At 44.5% G+C, this 23,050-nt stretch overlaps 1 protein-coding gene across 5 annotated transcripts in view; it reads right to left on the bottom strand.

Moving 5' to 3' along the window:
- EHBP1 (EH domain binding protein 1) overlaps positions 1-23,050 on the bottom strand; it is a 210,753-nt gene that overhangs the window by 37,110 nt on the left and 150,593 nt on the right. The window contains exons 15-19 of one of the 5 annotated variants that reach the window (XM_062571439.1): positions 13,743-13,890; positions 6,584-6,700; positions 3,771-3,898; positions 976-1,114; positions 719-825 (exon numbers count right to left, since the gene is read on the bottom strand). In XM_062571439.1, coding sequence (XP_062427423.1) covers positions 719-825; positions 976-1,114; positions 3,771-3,898; positions 6,584-6,700; positions 13,743-13,890 — 639 coding nt within the window. Of the gene's footprint in view, positions 1-718; positions 826-975; positions 1,118-3,770; positions 3,899-6,583; positions 6,701-13,742; positions 13,891-23,050 lie in introns of all 5 variants that reach the window. The other 4 variants (XM_062571438.1, XM_062571442.1, XM_062571441.1 and 1 more) reach the window with 4 other exon arrangements.

A 23,050-nucleotide genomic window follows, 5' to 3' on the forward strand; every position in this document is an offset into this window, starting at 1 on the left:
TACAAATGTGTTTAGATAAATCGTGGAGAGCAACAAACGACCACCATCAAAGGCTGTGTTGTGTTTTCAGACAAAAAAAAAAAACAGGTTAAAACTTGTTCTTCCTGCTTCTGTCCCGCAGCTGTCCATCAAAAACAGCTTTCTCCCTGCGGTCTATCAAATATTTCCCTCACAAATCAATTTTACACATGATCAGCCCATACCCCTACTGAGCTGAACCTCCCCGTTAATTAAGTGAAGAAATTACCATATATATTATATTAATGCAAACATCATTCAGCTAGTAATTCACGGCTGATCTGGATAATGGAAAGGTTGAACACCCATTAACCCAAGCCAACAAAATGGGTTGGCTGAGAAATTCTAGCAGGTCTCATGTGACTCTTCCCTCTAACTGCAGCTCTGCGGTATCTGCTATTGTAATAATTAAAATCCTCCCGGTAGATCAATACTGGAATCTCTTTATGGGAAGTGCCCTGATGGAAATGTCTCAAGGAAGCTGGGGCTGTAGAACTCTGAAAAATTCATTTTTTTTATCTGACAATTATCACCACACTGCAGACTAATTCAACAGTGCACCCCTCTCACTCTGCTTTGAATGCACTGGAGATTGACATCTAAAAAAACCTAACATCTCATTTTAACAAATAAAGGCACTATTTCCACATACAGTTTGGAATTATCAGCAATCATGAAACCAGACAAAAAATTAATATACATTAAGCACTTCATCTTCTGATGGCTTCCTCTGAGTCTCAGTTATCGCAGCCTTCTCCTCATTTCCTCTCTTTGTATCTTCCTGTATTGATCTCTGCCTTTTCATCTCTTGAAAAAAGAGGAAAGACATGTAAAATTATTATAAAGCTTGATATTTATGTATTGAAATGTGGACTTACATTATCAGGTTTTAATATATTTATTGTTAAATATTATTAAATCATAAGATGGGAAAACATGTTTTATATTCGCTCCTACCTGGTCTGTTCTCCACATATTGACTGAAAGACTGGAGCTGAGTTTTCCTGACGGTGGAGTCCTTGCCGAACACAACAGGATTTCTAAAACGTTCTGCTGTTTTTTGTAGCCGCTCAGCACGATGGTCCTCTGCTCCATTCTGCTAGAAAAACAGGACGCACAACAGTGTCTTTTGTTGCCAAATGTGAAGACACAAATTGGAAAGGTACGTTTCTACGAGGGAACAGAAGGCAGGGTGTGCAAAGGGAATTTCACAACTTGGATTGCGGCTTATATAGGATGAAAGTATCAGCTGCAGAAGAAAGGAGAAAAGTGATTAACTTTTTTTTTTTTTTTTTTTTGGTAAGGACTGGCTTTTTGCTCTTTGGGCACCCTCACGCAGGACTCCGTACCGTATTACTCAGCAGCAAGACCTATTAATTGTCACCATATTTGTCGGTGACGTTGATTTTAAATGAAAACTGCTCTTTTGTAACTTTGATTTGTCAAGCGTTGTATGTGCTGGTGCCAAGCAGCAGTGTATATACCCCTGAACATGATCTGTATCATTTTAAAAGCATGTTGCCTTTAGCCGCCCTCCCTCCCTTCACTCTTCTGCCCGGTAAAGAATTCTATCGTTTTGTGTAGTCCCACAGACTTGTATGACAAGAAGAACTAGTTTCTAATTTTATGCCCATTGAGATAAACCACTAATGCTGGATGAAGGCTAAAAGGTAGGATTATAATACTACCCCACTGAACTGCATTTCATCAGCTATAACTTTCCAAAGCCAGATTTGTAAGTAAGCCCTTTAAAGCTAAGGAAACTACAATTATCTTTTCCAGGGCTTCCTATGTTAATACTGGTAACAAATTCAAATGGGTCTATCAACACGAAATATCCCAGAAGACTGAACCACTGCAGTGTGTGGAAACTGCAGATACCGAGGGGCTGTGTACCAAACAAATATTTCATTTTATACCTAATCTTTTATTATTTTTATTAAGTGTTTTGAAAGTAAATAGGGAAAGGCTAAGATGCATGACTAATAGCTAAGCCTGCTGAATGCTGAAACTGGTTATCAAAAGCTACCAAGACTTTGCCCTTCCTCTGCATTGAGACAATCAGTAATGAGGGAGTTCTCCAATGGCCTATTCTCTAGCCTCAAGGAGGCCGGGGATACACAATCCTCCAGGGAAGGTAACAGTTTATCCTTTTCCACAAACACAGAATGCCTCATTTATAAACGTGTAAACTGCATTTTATTAAAAAACAAATCCAACTCAATGCCGAGAGCTTCCCGCGAACAGATGGGCACCATATATTCTTTAGAACGCCGTCTGCAAACTCTCCGTTCAAAAGACGTGCGCGGAGGGAAACTGTTAAGTTGCACCTTTGGCGGGGGTAACTTAAAAAAAAAATTAGCTAACACAGAAGAGCTTTTTCTAAAGAGAAATACCATTCTCAGCAGGTTAGCTCACAGCGAATTGCCCTAACGGAGGTGCCCTGAGCATCATTTGTTGAATTAAGCTTAAAAAAAGTATTGCTCGTATTATCAGGACGGCTTTTCAGCTGCAGTGATCGGGCGGTTATGACTCTGGCTAAATAACAGGCCGTTTCCTGTTATTTGTACAATAACCGTTTGACAGTCTAAACTAGAGTCTTTACCAAAATAAACAAACATGGCTAATTTTTTAGGCCTGGCAACATGCTAAAATATCAGTGTGATTAGCCAGCAAATCCCATTTTAGGAAACCTTTTTATGACTAGGGACTTCTGCCACTTTACAAATGTATTCCTCTAAGCCCACTAATTCAGTTAGCCTTTTCAATCCATTGTATTATTCTTGGGCCAGCTTCATTTTGCATTAAATCCACTGCAGAAAGCTAAATTGAACGCAAAAATCAGACTTGATCCAGGCTTCCTTTTGTTCAAAGATAGAGACCGAAAGTCCTCCGCTGCTGCCACACACTTTCATCACCAATTTATAGGAACCGACAGTGTAAGGGAAAAGCAATGAAAGTCATTGTTTTGGGACTTCAAAGCATCTCTGTATCTGGGGAAGGAAATCCTTTCAGTCAGCAGTGCTTTCCCCGCAGACTGCAGGTGGGTGAAAAGTTATACCCAACTGCAAGTGCCCCAGAGCCATAGGGATATTAATGACATACACGAACTATTGAAAAAAAAAATAGTAATAAGAACACCAGGGGCCTAATTAAGAAAACGAAACGGCAAACTGATTGGTGTGTGCCTTATGTGCAAGTGGTGAACGTAAAGCACAGGCAAAACAACCGCGTGCACCACGTACCCGTGGCTTTATTATTTTCTCAGAGCCACTCGTTGTCAAGCACCGAAGCATGTACGTCTTTAAGATGTAACGCGGCTTAATTTTAATGGCGAAAAACCAGGGGGCCAGGCTTGGAGGGGAAGCAAAGCCCCGAGAGTCCAATCCTGCTCTCACTAGAGTCAGCGAGAGCCTTGCTGCTGATTTCATCCCGAGCAGGATAGAGCCCAGGCTTCGTTTCCGATTTAAGCGACAAGCTGATCGGGAAAGAATTCAGAGATGATTCTTGTATCTGTTCCTGTTATGCCAGACAATTACCGGCATCGAGATCAAAAAAATAAATGGAAAATGTGTTGATTAATCAACAGAAAAAGCCTACTGCACAGCAAAGCGTGCAATTGCACTGCCATGAAGATTTTCTGCATTTCTTGCTGTGAAGGATTTGATAAGAAATCATTTTCCTCATCACAAAGTACAGAACAGAAATCGGAACACACAGGTACTGAGACAAAAGCATTAATCAAAACTTACCTTAATGTCTTGCTCTGAGCTATCAGTTACAGCTTTCTGAGCAGCACTGGAGAATGAATTTGCCACCTGTGGCTGAGCTTCTAGGAGCTTCTTCGGCTTCAAATCCACCAACTTACTGTTTTGTTCTGCTAAATATGCAAATACCACATACAACAGAGTGAGATGCATTTAAATGCAGAGTCGCTACAACAATGTATCAATTTAAAAGGTAGATTTCCTTCCCTTCCCTATCATTTCAAGTTGAAATGTAGAAACTGGAAGAAAAATTGGACTTTTTGCAGGTCAGTTTGATGTTGATTTATGTAATGTGCGTTATATGCACAGATGTTTCCTAAGTCTTCTCAGAAAAACGTATGTTAAAAAAAAGATAGCACTTGGCTAAACAAGTATACACTGTTAAGTGCTTCAAGACAGTAGAAGAAAAACATAGAAACTAGACAGTGTTTATGTAAATTTACTCCCAATCTGTGCATATCTATATTTTGGTATACAAACACACTTAAAGAGCCATTTATTTTAAGATGACATATAACAATTTATCACACATTATAAGCACTGATTGATAACCCCTCAAATTTATGAGCTACTAATTCATCCTAAGGCTCCTTGGTACAGCTTCTTAGCCTTAAAATTACAGAATCAAAAGAGCTAGCTTCCTAGTCATATTTTACTATGAGTTATAGAATACATTGGAGCCAAGGGGGCCATAAAACACTCCATAACTTCATCTAAGGGACAGATGCGAAGTCTGCTGAAGTTCACACACTTCGTCAGCTTCAGGGATCCGGATCAGCGCTCAGGTGTTTAACAGCAGAGAAGTTTACCTCCGCACAGTGCCCATCCCGCGCGTGAATGCTGACCGTGTGACTATGTCACGCACTACACGTACGACTACCTGGACACACGCACATACTACCGAGGAAGCTGTTAGCACCCAAGCACACGGCAGGTCTGCGAGCTAGCGTGGGGAAAGCGGGGAACGAGGCAGAGCGCCGCGGGAGCAGAGGCCCCCAGACACGCTGTGCGTGCAAAACCGCGCGAGAAGCTGCCCCAGGAGGGGAGCGACCGCCGCATCACCTGCGTGCGCTACGCGTGCCTTGCGCCAAACGCAGGAGAGCAGCAGTTGCTGTGTTTCCCTGCGGCGCAGCCCGCGTTCTCCGCTGCGAGCAGGCGACTGCTGGCAAGCGTGGGAAGCGCAGCCATGCCTGCTCCGCCGCACGGCTCCTTCCAAGGTTTGGAGTGCTCTGATTAATGCTGGCCAAAATATTTTTGGCACGCTAGCCATCAAACGATGCCTGCCTCCAGCAGCAGCGGGCCGGGCCGGGTTACGACGAAGGATAGTTTCCCTTTCCTCCGGCACACCCAGCCACGGTGTCCTTAATTGAGGCTCACATGTAAGTACATGCACATTCTCGCGGGTTTATACATAAACATCATGCAACAACTGTGATATAAGAGGTTCACATTTTATCAGATACATTCACAGCAGCATATGGCAGGATCAACAAATACATATAGGTGCAATATTTAACACCAGCAATTTGCAGTTAAAAAAATTTTTTTTCTTGAGATAGATGGAAGGAACTAAGCTTCAGTAGGGGATAAATTAATTAACGCAGTCAGTAGTGATCCCAAATGTGAAAAGGCCCTTACACCTTTGCGTTTAATGTCCCCGAGAGACTCAACCTTCATTAGAACTTGCTATGAATTGGCAGAAATCCACTGAAAACTGTGAACACTGATGTGTATCATAGCATTAGAGTGCTCTCGGTATTTTTGTCCATCCTCTTCCTCATTCATTTGAGCAATGCTATTCATCCTTCTGGCTAATGTGCAAACGGAACTTCGCAAGGATGTCCCTGTTTTTTTCCCCAAATGTCTTCCCCATGGCAGGGATGAAACGTTGGTAGCAGTTTTGTATCTCTGAGAAGGTATCTCTCAGGAAAAAAAGGCCCACAGAAATAAATGCTAGTAAGTCACTGGGGCTATGTGACAGGAATATTCATTTCCTTATTTTCTATTTCTCCTAAAATGAAACAGTATCTATTGGAAAATCACTTGACAGGATTCTGCTCTAAATCAACTTAAGTCAAACACTGGAAACAATAAATATGTTTTCCTATGTGTTTGGAAATCCCCAAACAAAAAAAGATAAAGGACATGACTCAAAATTTTCCCACTGAAGACAAGACTAGCTCACTAATGCAACTGAAGGCAAAGAAAGTGCTATAAATGTCATTGGCAGGTTAATTTACAAGGAGTGAATGCTAAATCAAGAGTGTTGGTTTAATATGTGGGTTATGCACTTGAGTCTCTTCGGTGTGGGCAGAACCAAGTCAGGAAAAGCGCGCTTTTACTCTTCCTCTCCCGAGGCTGTCCCGGGCGCAGCACACCTCTCCGAGTGGCCGTGGCTCCGGCCAGCTTGTAATGACCCGGAAACCCCGGCAGCAAGCTCACCCTGCCCGCGAGAGACACAGCTGCAGCCACAGGCGCAAGCGCCGGCTCCTGCAGCCAGCCGGGCCGCCTCGCCCCGGCCGGGCCGCCTCGGGGGCTCGGCTTGACGCTGCGAGCCTGGGGCCCCCTTCCCCGAGAAACAGGGGAACCTGCCATCACCGTGTTGCCTATCTTCAGTTTTAACCAAAAGCAAACATGCAGGCAAATGGTTCAAAAACAATGAAGGCGAGGGGTAAAAAGATCTGGAAATGCACAAATTAATAGCTTAAAATTATGAAAGAGACAAACAGCACATCAGCACTGACGATGATGGAGTGTTAGTCATGCAAAATACACAAAATAGCCATCATTTAAATTACCCGTTGAATCAAGGTCATTTTCTAGGTTAGTAAGCTCATCTCCACTTCCAGTAAGAGAGCATTCAGGAACCTCCTCATTAGTATCTATCTCAATATTATCCTCATCCTCATCCTCATCTGTAGGAACATACAGCACGAAGGTTAGTATTTTCTCATGTACATGCATGTACATCATTAAAAACATGAATGCTTTAGAGAAAGAACTGAGCACAGTTACAACAAAAAATGCAAATCGTTAAATAAGTCTGGAAGGAGCTTTCACTCTGTCTGCTCGCGGACGGATCTTTAAACTGACGCAACTCGATATCCACGCAGGGGGCTCTGCAGGAGACCTCGGCACAAGAAAGGTAGAGCCTGGCCTCAGCGGTGGCTTTTCTCTGAGCTGAACGTCTGGCTAACTCTGAAAAGCACACGTCCTTTTCCTTACCACTCGAAGCGGAATGATTTCCCCTGGGTTGCTGGCAAGGCACAGTGGGAGACGGGTGCCACAGTTGGCGGATGGCAAGTGGTCGGAGTGGTTTTGGCCAGCGGAAGGAGCTGGGAGCTAGGGAGATCCCCAGGCAGGACAAAACGCTTCCTTCGCAGCAGACATCGGCTCACGGAGCAGCCGTCACTGCGCTTGGCGGGGGCACCAGGCTCTCCCGCCACTCCTGTTTCTCTTGAAAGGGAAAACCTGTCCGGCGCGCGCCGCGCTCGACGGCGCGGGGCTCGGCTGCAGCGGGAGCACGCTCACGGGCTGCCGCCTTACTGCCCCACTCTGAATCAGCGCTGTTTGTGAGCTATGTACATTTTAAATAGAATAATAATTGTAATTATCCTTTACATTTTTACAGGATCTTTCTGCTGAGTTTCTCAGAGTGGCTTATGAATGTCACTTGTCAATTGGCCCCATAATGTTTTATGAAACAGGCGATTACTGTTATTATAATTAGCATGACGATGTGGGTAAATTAAGGCAAGGAAAGAGTAAGTGATCTGAGGAAGATCAAATGGTAAGTGCTGAATCGCAAAGGAGAAAAATTCCTGACTCACATTTTGAATACAAAGAAATAATGAAATTAAATGACATCCACAAAAGCTAGATTAATGCTTTCAAAACCTGTAGTTGCATTGTATTTATCCCTTTTCAGTTTCACATCAAGTGGTACCTACTCTTGTTCAGACTTATTGGCACATTTTTTCCTATATATGTGTGCATAGGTGTAAAAATGACTACAGAGATAGCCAGAGTATGCCAGGAGAAAGAATAAACACACACACACACACACACGCACGCACGCACACTAACTGAAAGGAACTTTAAAGGATTGCATGACAGGAATAAATACTATTTATAATTGCAGGACTTCTGTACATTCCAACCCCATTCAAACTAAAAGGCTCCTAAATACAGTAACTAGAAGCTATAACCCCGAACACCAGAAGCCCAAGGAGATGTGGACCTAGACTGGCATTTAGCGCTCGCTGCCCGTCTTCACCCCCCGAGCAGCAGCCTGCACTTTGATCCATGCTGCTGATGCGCATGTTATCCAGTTGCTTATTTTTTTTCCCCTCTTTACCTCCACAATTGCTGTAATTCTCGCTTTAGGAATCTGTTTGGTGGCGTTTTGTTTTTTATTTTGTTTCCTGGTTGTTTGTCCTTTCTCCCTCAAGCCCTCGGTACCTAAGAGCCCTTCGCAGAGCTCTGCTGGGAGGGAGGCAGGGGAACGAAGCAGAAGGGGGCATCAGCAAGCAAGAGAGGCACGGGGTAAAAAGCAGACTCTGGAGAAAGGTGGCAGAAAAAGAAAGAGGGACCTGACAGTGGGCGAGGGAAATCTAAGCCACCTCAAGCCTAGAGGCAGTAAATGACTTTCTGAAGCACCCAAGCTGTTCAAAGGCAGCTAGCAAGGTCAGCTAGCAACCAGCAGTCACCCAGCAAGTGCTCATAGTGTCAAACCATCTAAACGAGATGATGGGGTTTAAGACTGCTGGATACTAAGGGAATGCTTAGATTAGATTATTTGATTTTCTTTAATTTAATTTAATACAGTGAGATGAAATCAGAGGCACTGGCTCTGACACCACCGTTTTAGACAACAAAAGAGATGGGAATGTTGAAGACACTTGTCCCTTATGTCAGATAATGACCTGACCTCATATTTCATTTAAAGTTGGCAGGCCTTAGAGCTGAATATGATTACCATGACATTTACACTCTATAAGGAACTGTCAATTACAAGCATTCTTTTAAAGAAATTTCGAAAGTTTTCAAATATTTTCCAAAATGGACAGGTCCTTTGTTTTAAACTACTGTAATTTTCTTCAAGCCAATGTCCTCCCACTGCAATAAAAACAGAAATATATTTTGGAAGCATGTTCCAACATGACTTTGCAATTATAAATGACAAAAGGAATAACATGATGAAAAGAAAATAGATATCTTTTACAAAAAGAACAAATTATTAGTGAGAAAAACCTAAAGCACTTGGTCTAGAACCAGGGCCTATATTTAGAAGAGTACTAAAAAAAATGCTTCCTCGAAATGATATGCAAATGTGGATCCCAGAAAGAGGACGAATTTTGATCGTATTGTGAACAAAAGAACAAAATTAAAGACACGTAATTAAGTCAACAACTAAATCGCATTGGACTGAAGAGAGACTGACACAAGGCAAAATAAGAATTTTTTGGAACTACATCAGTCTGCCAGAGCACTGGTGGAAAAACAAACCAGAGTGATTTTACAGCTAATATATCCTACTATTTTTTAGACTCAGCTCAGTCCTTAAAATTTGCAATTAAATTGATATTCTCTTAAACTGGTTTTGGCATGTCTGCGTACAAAGGAATTGCACTGGACTATCTCAATTTCTAGACAAAGCTAGAAAGTAATAGTTTTCCTAAGCAGGTAAGGCACCTCCTTATGTGGGCTGGATCACATTACCGGGAGAAGCATACGTGAGCTGCCACCGCTGTTGCATAAGCAGTGCTGGTTCTGTAAGGAAGAAGATGTCTCCAGCCTCCAGTACTGTCTCCAAGTCATCCTTCAAGCTTGTGCATATCTATATGTTAAGTTTATTTACTTTCAGGTACCGAGTTCACTTTAAGGCTGCAGGATGTGACTTAAGAGAATCTGAACAGCAGTAAAGAAAGCAAAAGTGGGCAATGGAAGAAACGTAGAGTCAAAATGCTGGTTCATGTGTACAAGAAAGCAGATGTCAGGACAAGAAAGTGCAGTGGTAACTACCAACAGGTGGAATATTGCCTGTTAAAAATATGAATTTGAGGACTTTACCCCAACTTAGCTGGAGACTAAGTATGATGAGTAAGCATGTGCATCCCCGACAAACCATCGCAGAGAAGTAAAATCTTTAATGTAAACTGAAAGCTTTACTAAGTATAGAAGGGTAACATAATGCCAGCTAGCCCTCTGGGTAGGTTTCTGAACTCCAGCACTTCCTTCTGTCTTTCCAGCTTTTATCACTGATTCCAACATTTTTTTTCCTTTTTTTTTGGTCCTATGGCACACTTGGATGCTTCTTTTTCTGCATTTTTCCCTCCCTGCTCCTCTAATTTCTCTCTTCTGTTCCATTCTTGTGTTCCTTCTCTTTTCCTCTCCCAATTTTGCCTATCTGGGGGCTTTTCTCACCACAGCCTCTTAACACCAGGCTTGTGTTACCCCCTGTCCTCCCCATTGAGGCTTGCCTCTCTCTGCTGCCTACTCGCCACCTCCAGATACTAGCCACTTCCACCAAACGTGTCACCTCAAATAAAGGATGGAGATGCGCCAAAGGGAAGAAAGCACACTACCCAGATCCCAGAAGAGTAGACAGGTGTCCCGCAGCACAGGGACAATACCTAGATAAGATGCCAATTCCTTTGCCCCATTGCTGCTGGGAAAAGGGAGGTTATTTGGATCCTGTCTTGATACTATCCCTGGACCCATCTCAAGGCATCCGCTTATCAGCCCGAAGCTAGTAGGACACCTAATAAATTCAAAGCTGCCATCCTGAACCCTCTGGCTGTTGGCAGAAAGAAATATTTTCTGTCTCACAAGCCAAATAACCTCCTGAAAAAGACTGGATTTCGTAGAAAAGGATGCTGCTTATCCAGGAAAGTTTCTCCTTGCCATAGGCATTTGAGTTTCTCAGACCATGATTAAATAAAGCCTTTTAACAGAGGATGTAGCACCAGTGCCAAAACACAAAACTATCAATGAGTTTATAGAAATACTGAAAGACAGCAGATCTTCACCAGCAATACTGAGCAAAATCCCAAAGCTGAAATTTCATTTTTTTTCTGGAAGAACTGAATTGAGGAAGAGAAAAATGATTTGGTACATTCCGTTTTGGTAAATTAAAATGTATCAATCAATGCAGACGAAGAGATTAATGAAACATAATGGCCAAGAGAGCATGGAAGACACAAGATATTACTATAAGCTTGTCTTTGGGAACTATATAGGGAATATGGTACTACAGAGAGCAGCAGAACAACTACATGTGAATGCAGCTGGGGTAATATTCAGAATGTAGTCATAAAGAGGAAACATTGTTTATTAAATCCTAACTTGTGTTGGAAATCAAAAACTGAAAAAGCAAACCAGAAGCAATTATAATTTATTTGGATTATAAAGTGTTGGTGTTGTTTCAGAGAACTATTCTATTTTAGAAGAATGAATTTCTGGAGTAGAGATGTGGTGTGGCATCTGAAATTATGAACAGTGTGTTGGAAATACGTGATAGATGGATCATAAAAAAAGCTCTCTGAGAAGGAATGAGTACAAGAGAGTGCTATAATATGCATATTGACAGGAAAAGAGCGCAGAGGAGTAAGAACAGACAGGGAATGAAAATTGGAAATCCAAAGGGAAGTTCAGATAACTTGGACAAACATCTGCACGAACAAAGAAAAACTCATGCAGAAAATACAAACCAGGGAGATAATGCCGAAGTCAAAAATCAGTGATGTTGTTGTATGAGACAAAGCCCAACAGATTTAATGGTGAAAATGTCAAACAAGTCATTGTTGATATTCATACTTGTCTCCTCCTTTGAGAACACTGAAACTCTGAGTGCACATGCACTCAACTTGTATATACTTCTATATGGAAGATATATCTACGCATCGGCTGCAGAGAGCAGCCGGAAGCAGATCTTGGGTCTGTCTGCAGGCAGGCACTCACATGTACTGGAAGAGGGACAGAATCTGCCTAAAGTCCCACACGTGCTATGGAACAACGGAACGAGGTAGCAGGCGGCATTTGAAAGAGCTGCATCAAGTTTTACTGCAACGACGAGATGGTGGGAGGCTACTGAAGAAATGGCATGATGCGGTTATTTACAGAAATTAGAGAAACCAGGGAGGGAAATCCAGTCCCCTTGAAAGCAATAATCCCCAAAGTTTGTCCAAGTTTCTTGTTATCTAGGCTAAAGAACCTGAACCCTGGTCAACATAGGGAATGAAATACTCTCCTTAATGGGAGACGAACAGTTCAAGACTGTTTGCACAAGCGTTAAGAGCACAGTTCCTCTGAGATAGCCGATAAATCTAACGAAGGACAGAAAGAGCCAGCAGCTAAATTCAGTGAATTTCTGATCCGGCAAGGCCATATCTTAGAAAATGTCATAGTGTGGCATCATTTAGCAACACTGCAAGCGACTTACTGCAGCCCGGCAGGGTAACTGCTACCTAACTGAACACTCGGGATGCGCCCAAAAGCGTGCCTCACTTTGAGGGGAGACCTGGCAGGAACAGAAAAACCTATGAACAAGCAGGATAAAACCATGAGGAAGAAGTGATCAAATACAGTCAGACAGGGAATCAGAAACAGTGGAGAGGGACGAAGAACATCACTGTATACCAAATATACAGGGAATGTGACATTTCACTCCCACGGCCTGCTCAACCCAACAGGTAACTTTAAGCACTGGCTTTGGCCCATTGGCTTTAAAAGGCTTGGCTAAACCCTCAGATGTGATGTACTCTCACAAGTTTAATACAAATGTTTGGAATTGGGAAAGCCCTGCAATGGAAACCACTGCCAATACCCCTTCCCTTTTTCTTCTCTTTTTAAGAAGTTTGCAGTTGTCCCTTCTGGCTTGAGCACACTCTGAAACAATTTATTTGTCAATTTAGAGAACTTTTATAAAGTCTTACTCTGTACCAACGATTTCATTTAGCTATTTATCACGAAACAAGAACTATATTGGCAAGCTTGATTTACTGGATAAAGAGAGGAAAATTGAAGACCAGACTTAAAGAGAGACATGCAACAAACCGCTTTTCTCTTCAGTTTTACAGGAAAGGTAGGATTTTAGAATGCAATAAGAACACATTTAAACATATAACATATGTATAAAATATATATAGTAGAGAAGAAAAAAAAATCTCATTGCTGAACCTACATGTGCTGCAAATACAAGGCTGGATTTCTCTAACTCTCTGGTTTACAATTAAATGTTAGTATGAGAAACACAATTTCCCCATAGAATATGTAGGAGACAGTAAAAGAGCAAGAAGCCTGTACTGAAACGCGTGTTCAGTACCCATTTGAGTTTGAGTGACACTACATTACTCCTGCTTGTAGCACTGGCAGCTATATGAATTTTAATGACATTTCAAAGTCAGTTTAATAATATTATACCAATATTACAACTCAAAACCTGTGAAGGCAAGTGGTATGTCAAAAGACTGCCATTTAAAAATCAAAAGGTTATTGCTCCCACCTCCCATGTGCCTTCTTTAAAATCTTTTTAAAGTCTTTTGAACACATTTAATAATAATAAAGTTCTTAAGTATTTCTAATGTTTTTCCCCCAAATACTATGGCCCTACTTCTACATAAAATATACATTGGAGGGACTGTAACCAACGATAATGAAATTCTGAAAATTATGGGCAATGGCATATCTGCAAATAACATGCCCATACGAGTGACTGGCTCACATAAATGTCACTTCCTTGCAATCACATATACCCTTTTCTTTTAATTGTTGGAAATTAAGTGATACAACCCTGATTTGGAAAACTTATCTATGGCCAGTCTTTTGATATGTGCATCTGATGCACAACAATTACCTACACTGCTGGTTTGAAGTGTGAATAAAAGTGATGCCCAGAAAGGTCTTCTCTGGTTTCCAGGTTGCCATAGGAATAAGATACGAGTTTCCTTAACTCACCTCCAGATGCCTTTGACCTTTCTTTCAACTTTTCTGCAGCCATTTCAGTGTAGCTAGGAAGTTCTGACATCTTCACTCCAGATCGAGCTTCTGCTATTAGCTGACGAGCTCGCTCTCTCAGCTGCCGCCGCCGCTCTTCATCTTGCTGCTAAGATATATTGAACAGTTGCCAACTCAGTAATTGACAGAAATGCAATTTCATTCTCAATCTGATCATCATGATAGTAACTGGTTTACAGCATGGTGCTTGGCCCACATTATAAATAGGATGCTCCGTATCAGTTGGGTGTCATACCACAATTTTTAAAGACATCCATGGATCAGACTTTTTTTAAAGTGTTCTCCAAACTGTTATTGGATTAGAAAATTATTTGCAATTTAAAGCATCTACAAACTACATTCTGTAAAAATAGGCTGATTAAAACGATTCTCAGAAACTTTTGGTTCAAAGTAGTAACTACAAAAAGTTTTACTGTGGCTATAAAAATGGTTTTAGTAAATTGAATTATTAGTTTGAGTAGCGTTCTATCATAGCTGAAATGAGAAGCCAGATGCTGCTTTTCGTTACTCCATTAACCAAGCTGACTTCAAAGCATAAGAAGGCATCCAAGGTGAGGTATAGAAGGGAATCCAGCCCATGGACTTCAACAGATAAAGCTTCTTAAACAAAGGAGAAACTAATGAACAATAGACTCCAGAGTAAAAAAGACGTTTCCTCACTTTAAAATGCACTATTACTGCGGGTTTTGTCATTAAGTAAAAAGATCATATGATTTACTCTAGCAATCATCGCGATAGTGCTGGTCTACTAAAACCTGTAACTATGTTAGGATACTAATATTTCAGTTATATAAATTAACAAAAATTTACTGCATGAAAGTTTGGACAAGGCTAACATGCCTCAACTAAAAATATGGATAAAAAAGATGCATCCAAATATATCTATGAAAGTACATTAAACCATAACGGAAACACAATTTCAGTTTTCGTCTTAAAAATTTGAATTTTTCAAAGTTAGGGAAAACTTTACATGACTGGCTCCCCCCTCCTCCAGTATTACAAATACTCGTAAGTGCGACAAAGGCAGCATCTGGCTTTAAGTCGAATTCGTCTGTAACTCTGTATTATTGATATAATGTACAGGATAAAAACAAAATATTTGCCACTGGCCTTAACGAAGTGGAATACAGCAAAATGCCTAATTTTGGAGAGCAATCTTGGCACCTTTCCTACCCAACAAGGAACCAAACATTACCCACCTGCAGATGCTGGGAAGAGCTGCGCCTAAGTGCTATTTTGCTTAAGCAATCCTTAATAAAACAAGCCCAAAATACTAATTAGGTACACTTCAGCCATTTCCATGTAAATTGTTTGTTTGTAGCTATTTACTCATCATTGTTCTCGGCACAATAGCAAAAATGCAAATGAATGCATCCGAATGCAGCCCTAATGGGACTCTCCGAGGAGAACCATTAGCCCAGAGGTGTGCTGTAATTCAATCCTCCAGCAGCCAGATTTAGCCTCATTAACAGCTTGCATGGGCAGGTTACAACTCATAAAACCCTACAGTAAACACGGCATATGGACACAGCACAGTATCGCGCCTCTGAGTGACAGAGCCGCCGTTCCCTATCAGATGGCCGGGATTTGCGCTTCTGCTCAGGCCTGGCGCTGGGCAGGCGCCTTGGCCGGCTCCCGGCACCCTCGCCGTGGGCACCTCCTCGCCCCTCCGCCGCTCCGCGGAGCAGCGGCTTTCTCCAAAACCTGTTGACGAACACATCCGAGAGGCAGCCCGAAAGCTGCTCCAGCCACTAGGCACTCCCCGAGCTCCGTTTAATTTAATTCACAGCCAGCCAACTGACACAGCAACCAATTTTCTTTCAACCCACGGTATTTGGTAACGCTAATTGCATTTAAGTTTACACGAAATAAGATCGCTCGGATCTTTACTGCTTGCAATTCCTAGTGTAGGCAAACTTGTGGCTTTGATTTAAATGACTTTTAAAAAGGAGTGGGCAAAATTTATAGTGAGGTTCCTGTGTGGTTTAATGCTGAGCAGTTTCACCCATTGGACCGCAGAGAGCTTAAAAATAAGCCCGGTTACAATTTTGTGACAAATATACCCTAAACCGAGGGGCCTGATCCTCTCCCCATCCTCCTGCCAGCGAACTTGCCTCCTGCATTATTAGCACAGTCATTAGCATCCCGGGATCTCCAGGCAAACACCCATTACCGGGCCTCCTGTTTGCACTGATTAAGCCAATCATCACCGGGGAGGATAAGAGAAAAGCAGCGTATTTATTGCTGAAATGCAATTCATGTGTTCGGGCTGCCGAGCCCCGGGCCTGGCGGAGGGCGCACGGGTGCGAGGGGCCACCGAGGTTAGATCAGGAGAGGTCCGTAAGCCGCAGCGATTAAGTTCTGAGTTAGCGGTGCAATTACCTAAAAAGCAACCCAACCCGCTGGATTCTGGAAAGTAAAGCGCTGCGGAGAAGTTACACAGGCACGAACCCCGATACTCTCCTGTTTGGAGGAGGAAAGGAAAGCGGTGGGGGGGGGGGGAGGGAGAGAAGGACCGGTTCAAACACACCAAGAGAAGATCTGCGGCGAGGGCAGAAAGGACCGCGCAAGCCCCCGTACAGCGATCTTTGCAGAACAGTTCAGTCTCGAAGAGAAAACCAGGCGGATCTTCCCCCCCTCTGACACGCATCCGATGTGCCCCCGAGACGCTCGAGTTTTTACTCTGCTCTTTTCCCTCCCCCGATGACTTGGGAACGGTCTAAAAATCTGCCACATGGCTGCACAGCAAGTAAAACTTCCCCATTTAAGGACAAACTCTTCAAGAATAAGTAATGTAATTCCTTGTTTCCCTCCTATAAAAATGTATTGGTATGCAGTTTTTATATTTCACAGTTCACCGCCATCTCGGCAAGCTTTCTTCCACTGCTTCAATGGTGCTACTTTTAATTTTATCCTCCTTAGTCCTAGTAATTAAAGTGATCAGCAGTGGCATCGCAACGGCTTTGACACAGCTGCAACCCCCCGAGCAGACTTCTGCTTTTAAGGGGAGCGGGGAGAAAAGGGCGCTGGAGTTGCATCGCACGGGGAGGGGGGGAGAAAACCGAGCTCCCCCGCGCCGCAGCTTCAGCCCGGCGCCCTCTCCGCAGGCCTTCGCCTGTGAAAACCGCTGCCGTCGGGGGGTCCGTTTCGTACTCGCCGCCCACGGTGGAGACCGTGCCCCGGACCTGCGAGGGCGAAGGAGGAGGCGAAAGCCCGGCCGGGCGCTCGGCCGCCCGCTCCCCAAATTCGGCAATTTGGGGGGGGGGGGGCTGGTGCGTCCCTCGGCGCCGGGCAGAAACACGCCGGCGGGGGCATGGGGCGGGGGGGGAGGAGGAAAAAAAGGAAATAAAATTACAAGGTCTTTTAAAGGTTTGGGCAGGCCGGCTTTTACCGCGACCTCGGTCGGCTCTTAGTTTGGGTAAGCGGGATTCGGGGTGAAACGTTAAAAGTGTGCAGCAGATCTTTTCAGAGCGTTTCCAACTTTCCTAATGCAAGCAGACGCGCTCGTAAAGGGCCACACCTGCTCGCCTCTCCGGGGACGGCCGGCCTCGGCCCGCGCCAGCGAAGAGCGGCCCGCGAGCCGGCCGATCGGCCTTCCTTGTTGCAAAGCAGAGTGGAAAGTCAAGATCTTTCTCGGGTTTGTCCCATCTGGTCAGATTAAATCTTTGCTCGCCCCAGGGACGCGGGTCATGCTTGGGCTGCGCTGCCGTTTCAGAGCAGCTCGACCCAGGCAGGTAGCGAGGCGCAAAACGAGGCGCGGGCCGGAGGCGCCCGCCGCGCAGCGCGGAGCCGCGCTCGCCCTTCGGAGCCACGCACGGCTCGGGGGGAAGCGAGCGGCAGAGCAAAGGGAGCCGTAAACACCCCGGCCGCTTTCCGCCGCCAACCCCCACAAACCACGCACGTGGCGCGAAAACGGTCTCGACGGAAGCGGACCAGAGGCCGCCCGGGCGGCCGGCGAGACGAGCCGCAGCGAAGCGCGCGGAGCCCGGCGCCTGAGACCGCAGCGCTCGCAACGCACGTCGTCGCAAAGCTGCCGCCGTCGGGCAGGATCAAATCAACCCGAATCAACCCAAAAGACCCCAAACTCCGAGCTGAACGCGACTGCAAAGTGGAAAACGACTCCTTGAACCGAGGCTGTATTTTTAACGACGTGCTAGCCAGCGAAAAAAAAAAAAAAAAAAAAGGAAAGAAAGAAAGAAAGAAAGAAAAATTTTTTTTTTCTTTTTTTCCAATCTCATTTATTTTCTCCTGGAAAACCTACAATTCATTTGGCGCGGTGTTCACGGTGTGAAGAATGCTGGCTTTGGAAAAATAACCCACCGAAAACTTAATCCCTTGTGGTGCTGTGAAACTGATAAATTCTTAGTTTACCGAAAGGGAAAAAAAAATACATGTATATGGAGGGAAAAAAAAAAAAAAAAAAAGAACGGCTGACTAAGTAAGTATCACCTTGTGCTACATCCAAGGCCTCTTGCTGGTTGTCTGGCTGCTCTTTTGTAGGCAAAAAGGAGCTGAACGCTCTCTGGCTCCTTAGATCTGGCCCAACAAATGCACTGCCAGTCATGCACATGGATCCAGCTTAAAACCCAGTGTGAGCCTAAAAGAAGCTAGTCAAACTGGCACCTACTCATGCAGAAGGAGATAGATTTGTCATGACAGGCTGATTATTCAATGTAAAGAAACAGTTTAGCTTTTCTAATCTGGTACAAATACATCTTTCTCAGAGAAAAAAGTAAAAGGTCCAACAGTTCAAGTATTTAAAGTAAAGAAACCAACAAAAAATTGTAACGTCAAAGTTGAGCCATAGGCATTTGTGCGGGAGCGTTCTGCGAAACAGCCCTGCAGTTCTATTCACATAAATAAGATTTAACCCGTTTAACCCTTTCGGCGCCCGCCCTCCGTGGCGGCGGGAGGCGAGCGCTCCTGCCCCCCGCCGCGCTCGGCGCTGCGGCGACTTTGAGGAGCCGGCGACAGCGCCGCGCGCCGCAGAGGCCGGCGGTTCGCCTCCTCGCCCCGGCGAGCCCGATCGCAACCGAGCAAAGCCCTGCGCTAAGCCGGGGCCGGGAATTCGCTCTGCTCGCGGGGCCCGCGGCCAGCCAGGGCGCTGCGGCCGGCGCCTCTCCGCAGCCTCCTTCCCCAGAGGAGAGGCTGCTTACTCATCGCAGGAGCCAACGTTTGTCGAGCTCCACTTAAGGGATTTGCTCTTGTGTCAACTTGACTTTATAATTAAAAAAAAAAAAAAAAAAGTTGCGTTACGAAACGGGGAGTTTTGGCAAGGAGCTCCGAGGTGGAAGCTGCGGAGCAGCACCTCGCCGGAGGGGAACGCGGCGGGCGGAGGGGGAGGACGAGCCCTCCGCGGGAACGCTCCCGCTTCCCCCGCAGCCGGGGGGCGCGCGGGGGTCTCGCAAACCTCCCCCCCTCCCCACCCCAGCCCGCTCTTAATTCTGCGGGGAGGGCAGAGGGTTTGCTGCCTGCCTGCGTGCGATCAGACTGCAAAGAAACAAGTGCAAACCATATGCCTTCCCCGATCCTGTTTTGCTTTCCTTTTTTTTTCCTCTTTTTTTTTTTTTTTTTTGAAAATGTCCTGCAAACTGCTGGCAGCTTGTTTTTAATGGAAAATACCAATCGCCTAGGATCTATACCTAGCCTTTTGCCAATAATGAGAAAACTTCACCTTCTGTCCCCAGCAATTCTTAGGAAATCTTTTGCTGTTATTCCTACAAATCCAATTACAGATTGTTGAGTAGCTAGTGGAGTAAGCTTATTGAGGAGTGTCACATCACTAAGTCGTGCGTATGTGTTTCAGTTTGTAATGTGGTCTGAGCCGCTGTAGAGGTGTCAACTTAAAATGCAAGTAAGTAGCAGAACAGGGCTAATCCCAGCCACTACTCCCCTGCAGCCAAATTGTAGCGCAATGAATGACAGTGGAAATGCAAAGATGCCACTGTGCTTATCACACACAGCCAGATGGTGGACCTGGATCAATGCACACATGCCACGATCAATGCATTTGATAAAGAATTAAGAAGAAAACTGTACATGTTATCAAAGAACTTGTACATGGCATAATTATGATTCTGCATGTGCTTACTGATGATATTGGAGACTCAGAGGCAGGTGATAATGAAACTGATAGGAAGAAATAGCTTAAAGGCTACAGCATATGGCCTCAGCACTAAGAAATCTTGTCAAATAGTTCAGAAAGCTTTTTTAACTGTTATTACAGGCTGCTCATAGTGCAAGCTGGTGGCAATGTTTTAATTTTTTTTTAATCTGAAATGTCAAAAAGTTGCAAAAGCTGTACTTTTCAGAATGTCTCAGAAAATAATTAAGACACTATTGTGTTTTAAACACACACACACACAACTGCAGGCAGAGTCAGCACTCACAATTTTTGCTGCTGCTGTTGTGTGTGTTTTTTTTTTAATATATAATTTCGTGCTCCCTGAATGGCTGGTTTGGGAATTTAAGGGAGCTTGTGATCGTTTGAGGAATGTGTTTGGCCAACGATCTGCCGCTTCTACAGACACCACTTTCGACATCGCTGCTAATCAAAGATAGAGCATTTGACTGTCACCATCTGCACTCCGCCGGCCGCGTTAGAGCCACCTTGGGTAAGAAAGAAGGCAATTAAAGATACATGGAAAACGGTATAAAGTCGTAAAAAAAAGTATACATATTTCCAACGTACAAAAGGAACCTAAAATACCAATTCTCATGCTCCAGTTGATAGATGAGCTGTCTAATCAACGCCTGGACGTAACTTAAGTGCTCTCATTAGTGCGGAGACCTTCAGGCTGAATAAGACTAAATCCCTTAAAAATTGCTTCTGCAATAGAAAAATCCCCCTCACCGTTTTCCTCTGCCTAAATCGTATCAATTAGAAAGCGAGCGAGGGGGGCAGAGAGGGAGGCATTTGCGCACGACTCCGGTTCAGCCGGCGCCGCGGGGCCGGCGCGCCGCCTCCGGCCGCGAGGGCTTTCGGCGAAGGGAGCCCGGGAGCAGCCGGGGCAGGACGGCGGCGCAGCCCTCGCGCAGCGCCGTCGCCCTCCCGCCGCCTCAACCTTCCTCCTTCCAGCGACGCCGGGGCCCGGCGCGACGGAGGGAGCCGGGCGCGGAGGCGGCGGGGCCTCGCCGCGGGCGGCTCGCGGCCTCGCCGGCGCGTCCCCGCTTCAAAGCGCTCGCCCCCGCGCCGGCCGCCGTCGGCGCGGGTCAGGCACGCCGAAGCGGGGAGCCGCCGCGGCCGGAATCAAACAAAGCCCAATTAAACTAATCATAACGTCCCAGTGAACACGAGGAAGCTCACCTGGTATTTCTGGGCTTCTCGTGCGAATTCCCAACTCCGCTCGGTGCTGGGGACTATAATTACCCTGACCAAAATACTGTGAAATTACCGCTCTGATCTACTAATGGCTGCAAAAAATCGAGCCGTCGTGGTTTCATGCCAAGGGGCCGTAGCAAGGTGGCGCAATGCTTTCTGACAGAGACGACAACTTCTGAAAAACTCCAAAGGGAAAATTAACGGGATGTGGTTTATGTTGCCAAGGCCTGTTCATTAATTACCAATTTAATCGCTGCTGGAGGCATGACATTACAGCAATCTGGCTGGAAGTTCTAATAGATTATGAAGACCACCTAAGACGAGTGACCAAGAAACGTACAAAACAATTAATACTGTTTCACTGCTATCAAAGACGCTCAGATTATTGTACATCAAGTGAAGCAAAAGAATTAGTAGCTTCACAGTGCCACCACTAGGAACTGTAAATACAACGGCACACAATTAGTAATGCACATGTGACTTTCCGTTCAAGGCATATATCCTTGGGAAAGCCGGAACACGATAAGGAGAACAAAAGGAACATTTTCAACTGAAATGAATAAAGATTTTAACTCTGCCCTTGCGCGCGCTGAGCAATAGCGGAGCAGGCAATGCAAAACCCAGCTCTAAGTCACGGCGATACCGCCCCGGGATTCCCGACGGCGGGCGCCGAGCAGCCGCCGCTATCGTCACCCGCGACGTAAAAAGAGCATCCGAGCCGCGAGCAGGCCCAGGGCTCGCTCCGAAACACGGAGCCCCCTTTCCGCGGACACCCACGCGCAGGCAGGAGGCACCGAAGTTTTTGAACTGGCGTCGTTCGGATGACCTTAAAACGCAGCTAATAAATGTGGCTGCGCGTGTCCACGGTACGGCTGCAGACTCCGCAGCGCCTTAAATTTACACGCGGATATCAAGCAGCTGCGCGTTCGTATTTGGGCCAGATGCTTGACTCATGTGAACAGATGTAGAAAATGGAAATAACAGCAAGAAAATGCAGCCGAGAATCTCGAGCATTTTTATCTAAAACTTGAACCCCGTAACATTTGTCTTGCATTAGCAAAAGTTACACTTTCTGTACAAAGCCCTACGGTACCAAAACGACAGTGCATACTAATTCTACCGAGAAATGAGTTTCACTCGCACTAATTGATTTGTTTTCCCAGCTACGACAGCGAGCTGTATATCCTGATATTTCTGTGTAGCGAAATATCACAACTACATAGTAAGAAAGTCCTTAAACATATCACATATGCAGTCAAAAGATGTAGCACCTTCTTGGAAAGTTACAGATTATTTTTTATTTTTCACGTATCAAATAACGTGAAATAAAACAACCTGTTTGTTCTCGCCATCAAGGAAACGGGATCGGGCTATCTCAACCTCAGCATGTCATTATAAAGAAGTAAATATCAGTTCAGGTGTTTTTTGAAGTGTTCAGTCAGCAGGTCTAACCTTCATTTAAAGAAAAGTATATGGTTAAAACAGCTATAAAACTTGGAATGGTCATGAAATGTAAATACTATCCAGCATAGTCTTATCAGCTTAAACCATATTTAACCACTCTATAGTGGCATACATACAAGACATATAAATGAACAACAGGGAATAAGTTACCAAAGCTCAGGGATTACCAAAATAATGTTCAATCTTTTTACCAATTAGATGGTAACTGCTTCTTTGTAATCTCAAGAAGATCTCATGATCATATCTAAATCTGGTCGCAATTATCGGCACGACAGACTAGTCTTTTCTCAATCAATATTTTCCAATTAATATTAAAAGACCAAGGTTGCCATCTGCAAAGTCTTACAACTCAGTAAATATGTGTTGGATGTTTAATTAATACAAGTCAGTTTTTCTTTCTTGGTTTTCTTATAAAAATAATTCAGGAGTAATTTGGTAGTGCTCCCTTAAATGAACAAATATT

This window comes from Rhea pennata, chromosome 3, assembly GCF_028389875.1.
Source record: "Rhea pennata isolate bPtePen1 chromosome 3, bPtePen1.pri, whole genome shotgun sequence".
Lineage (NCBI taxonomy): Eukaryota > Metazoa > Chordata > Aves > Rheiformes > Rheidae > Rhea > Rhea pennata.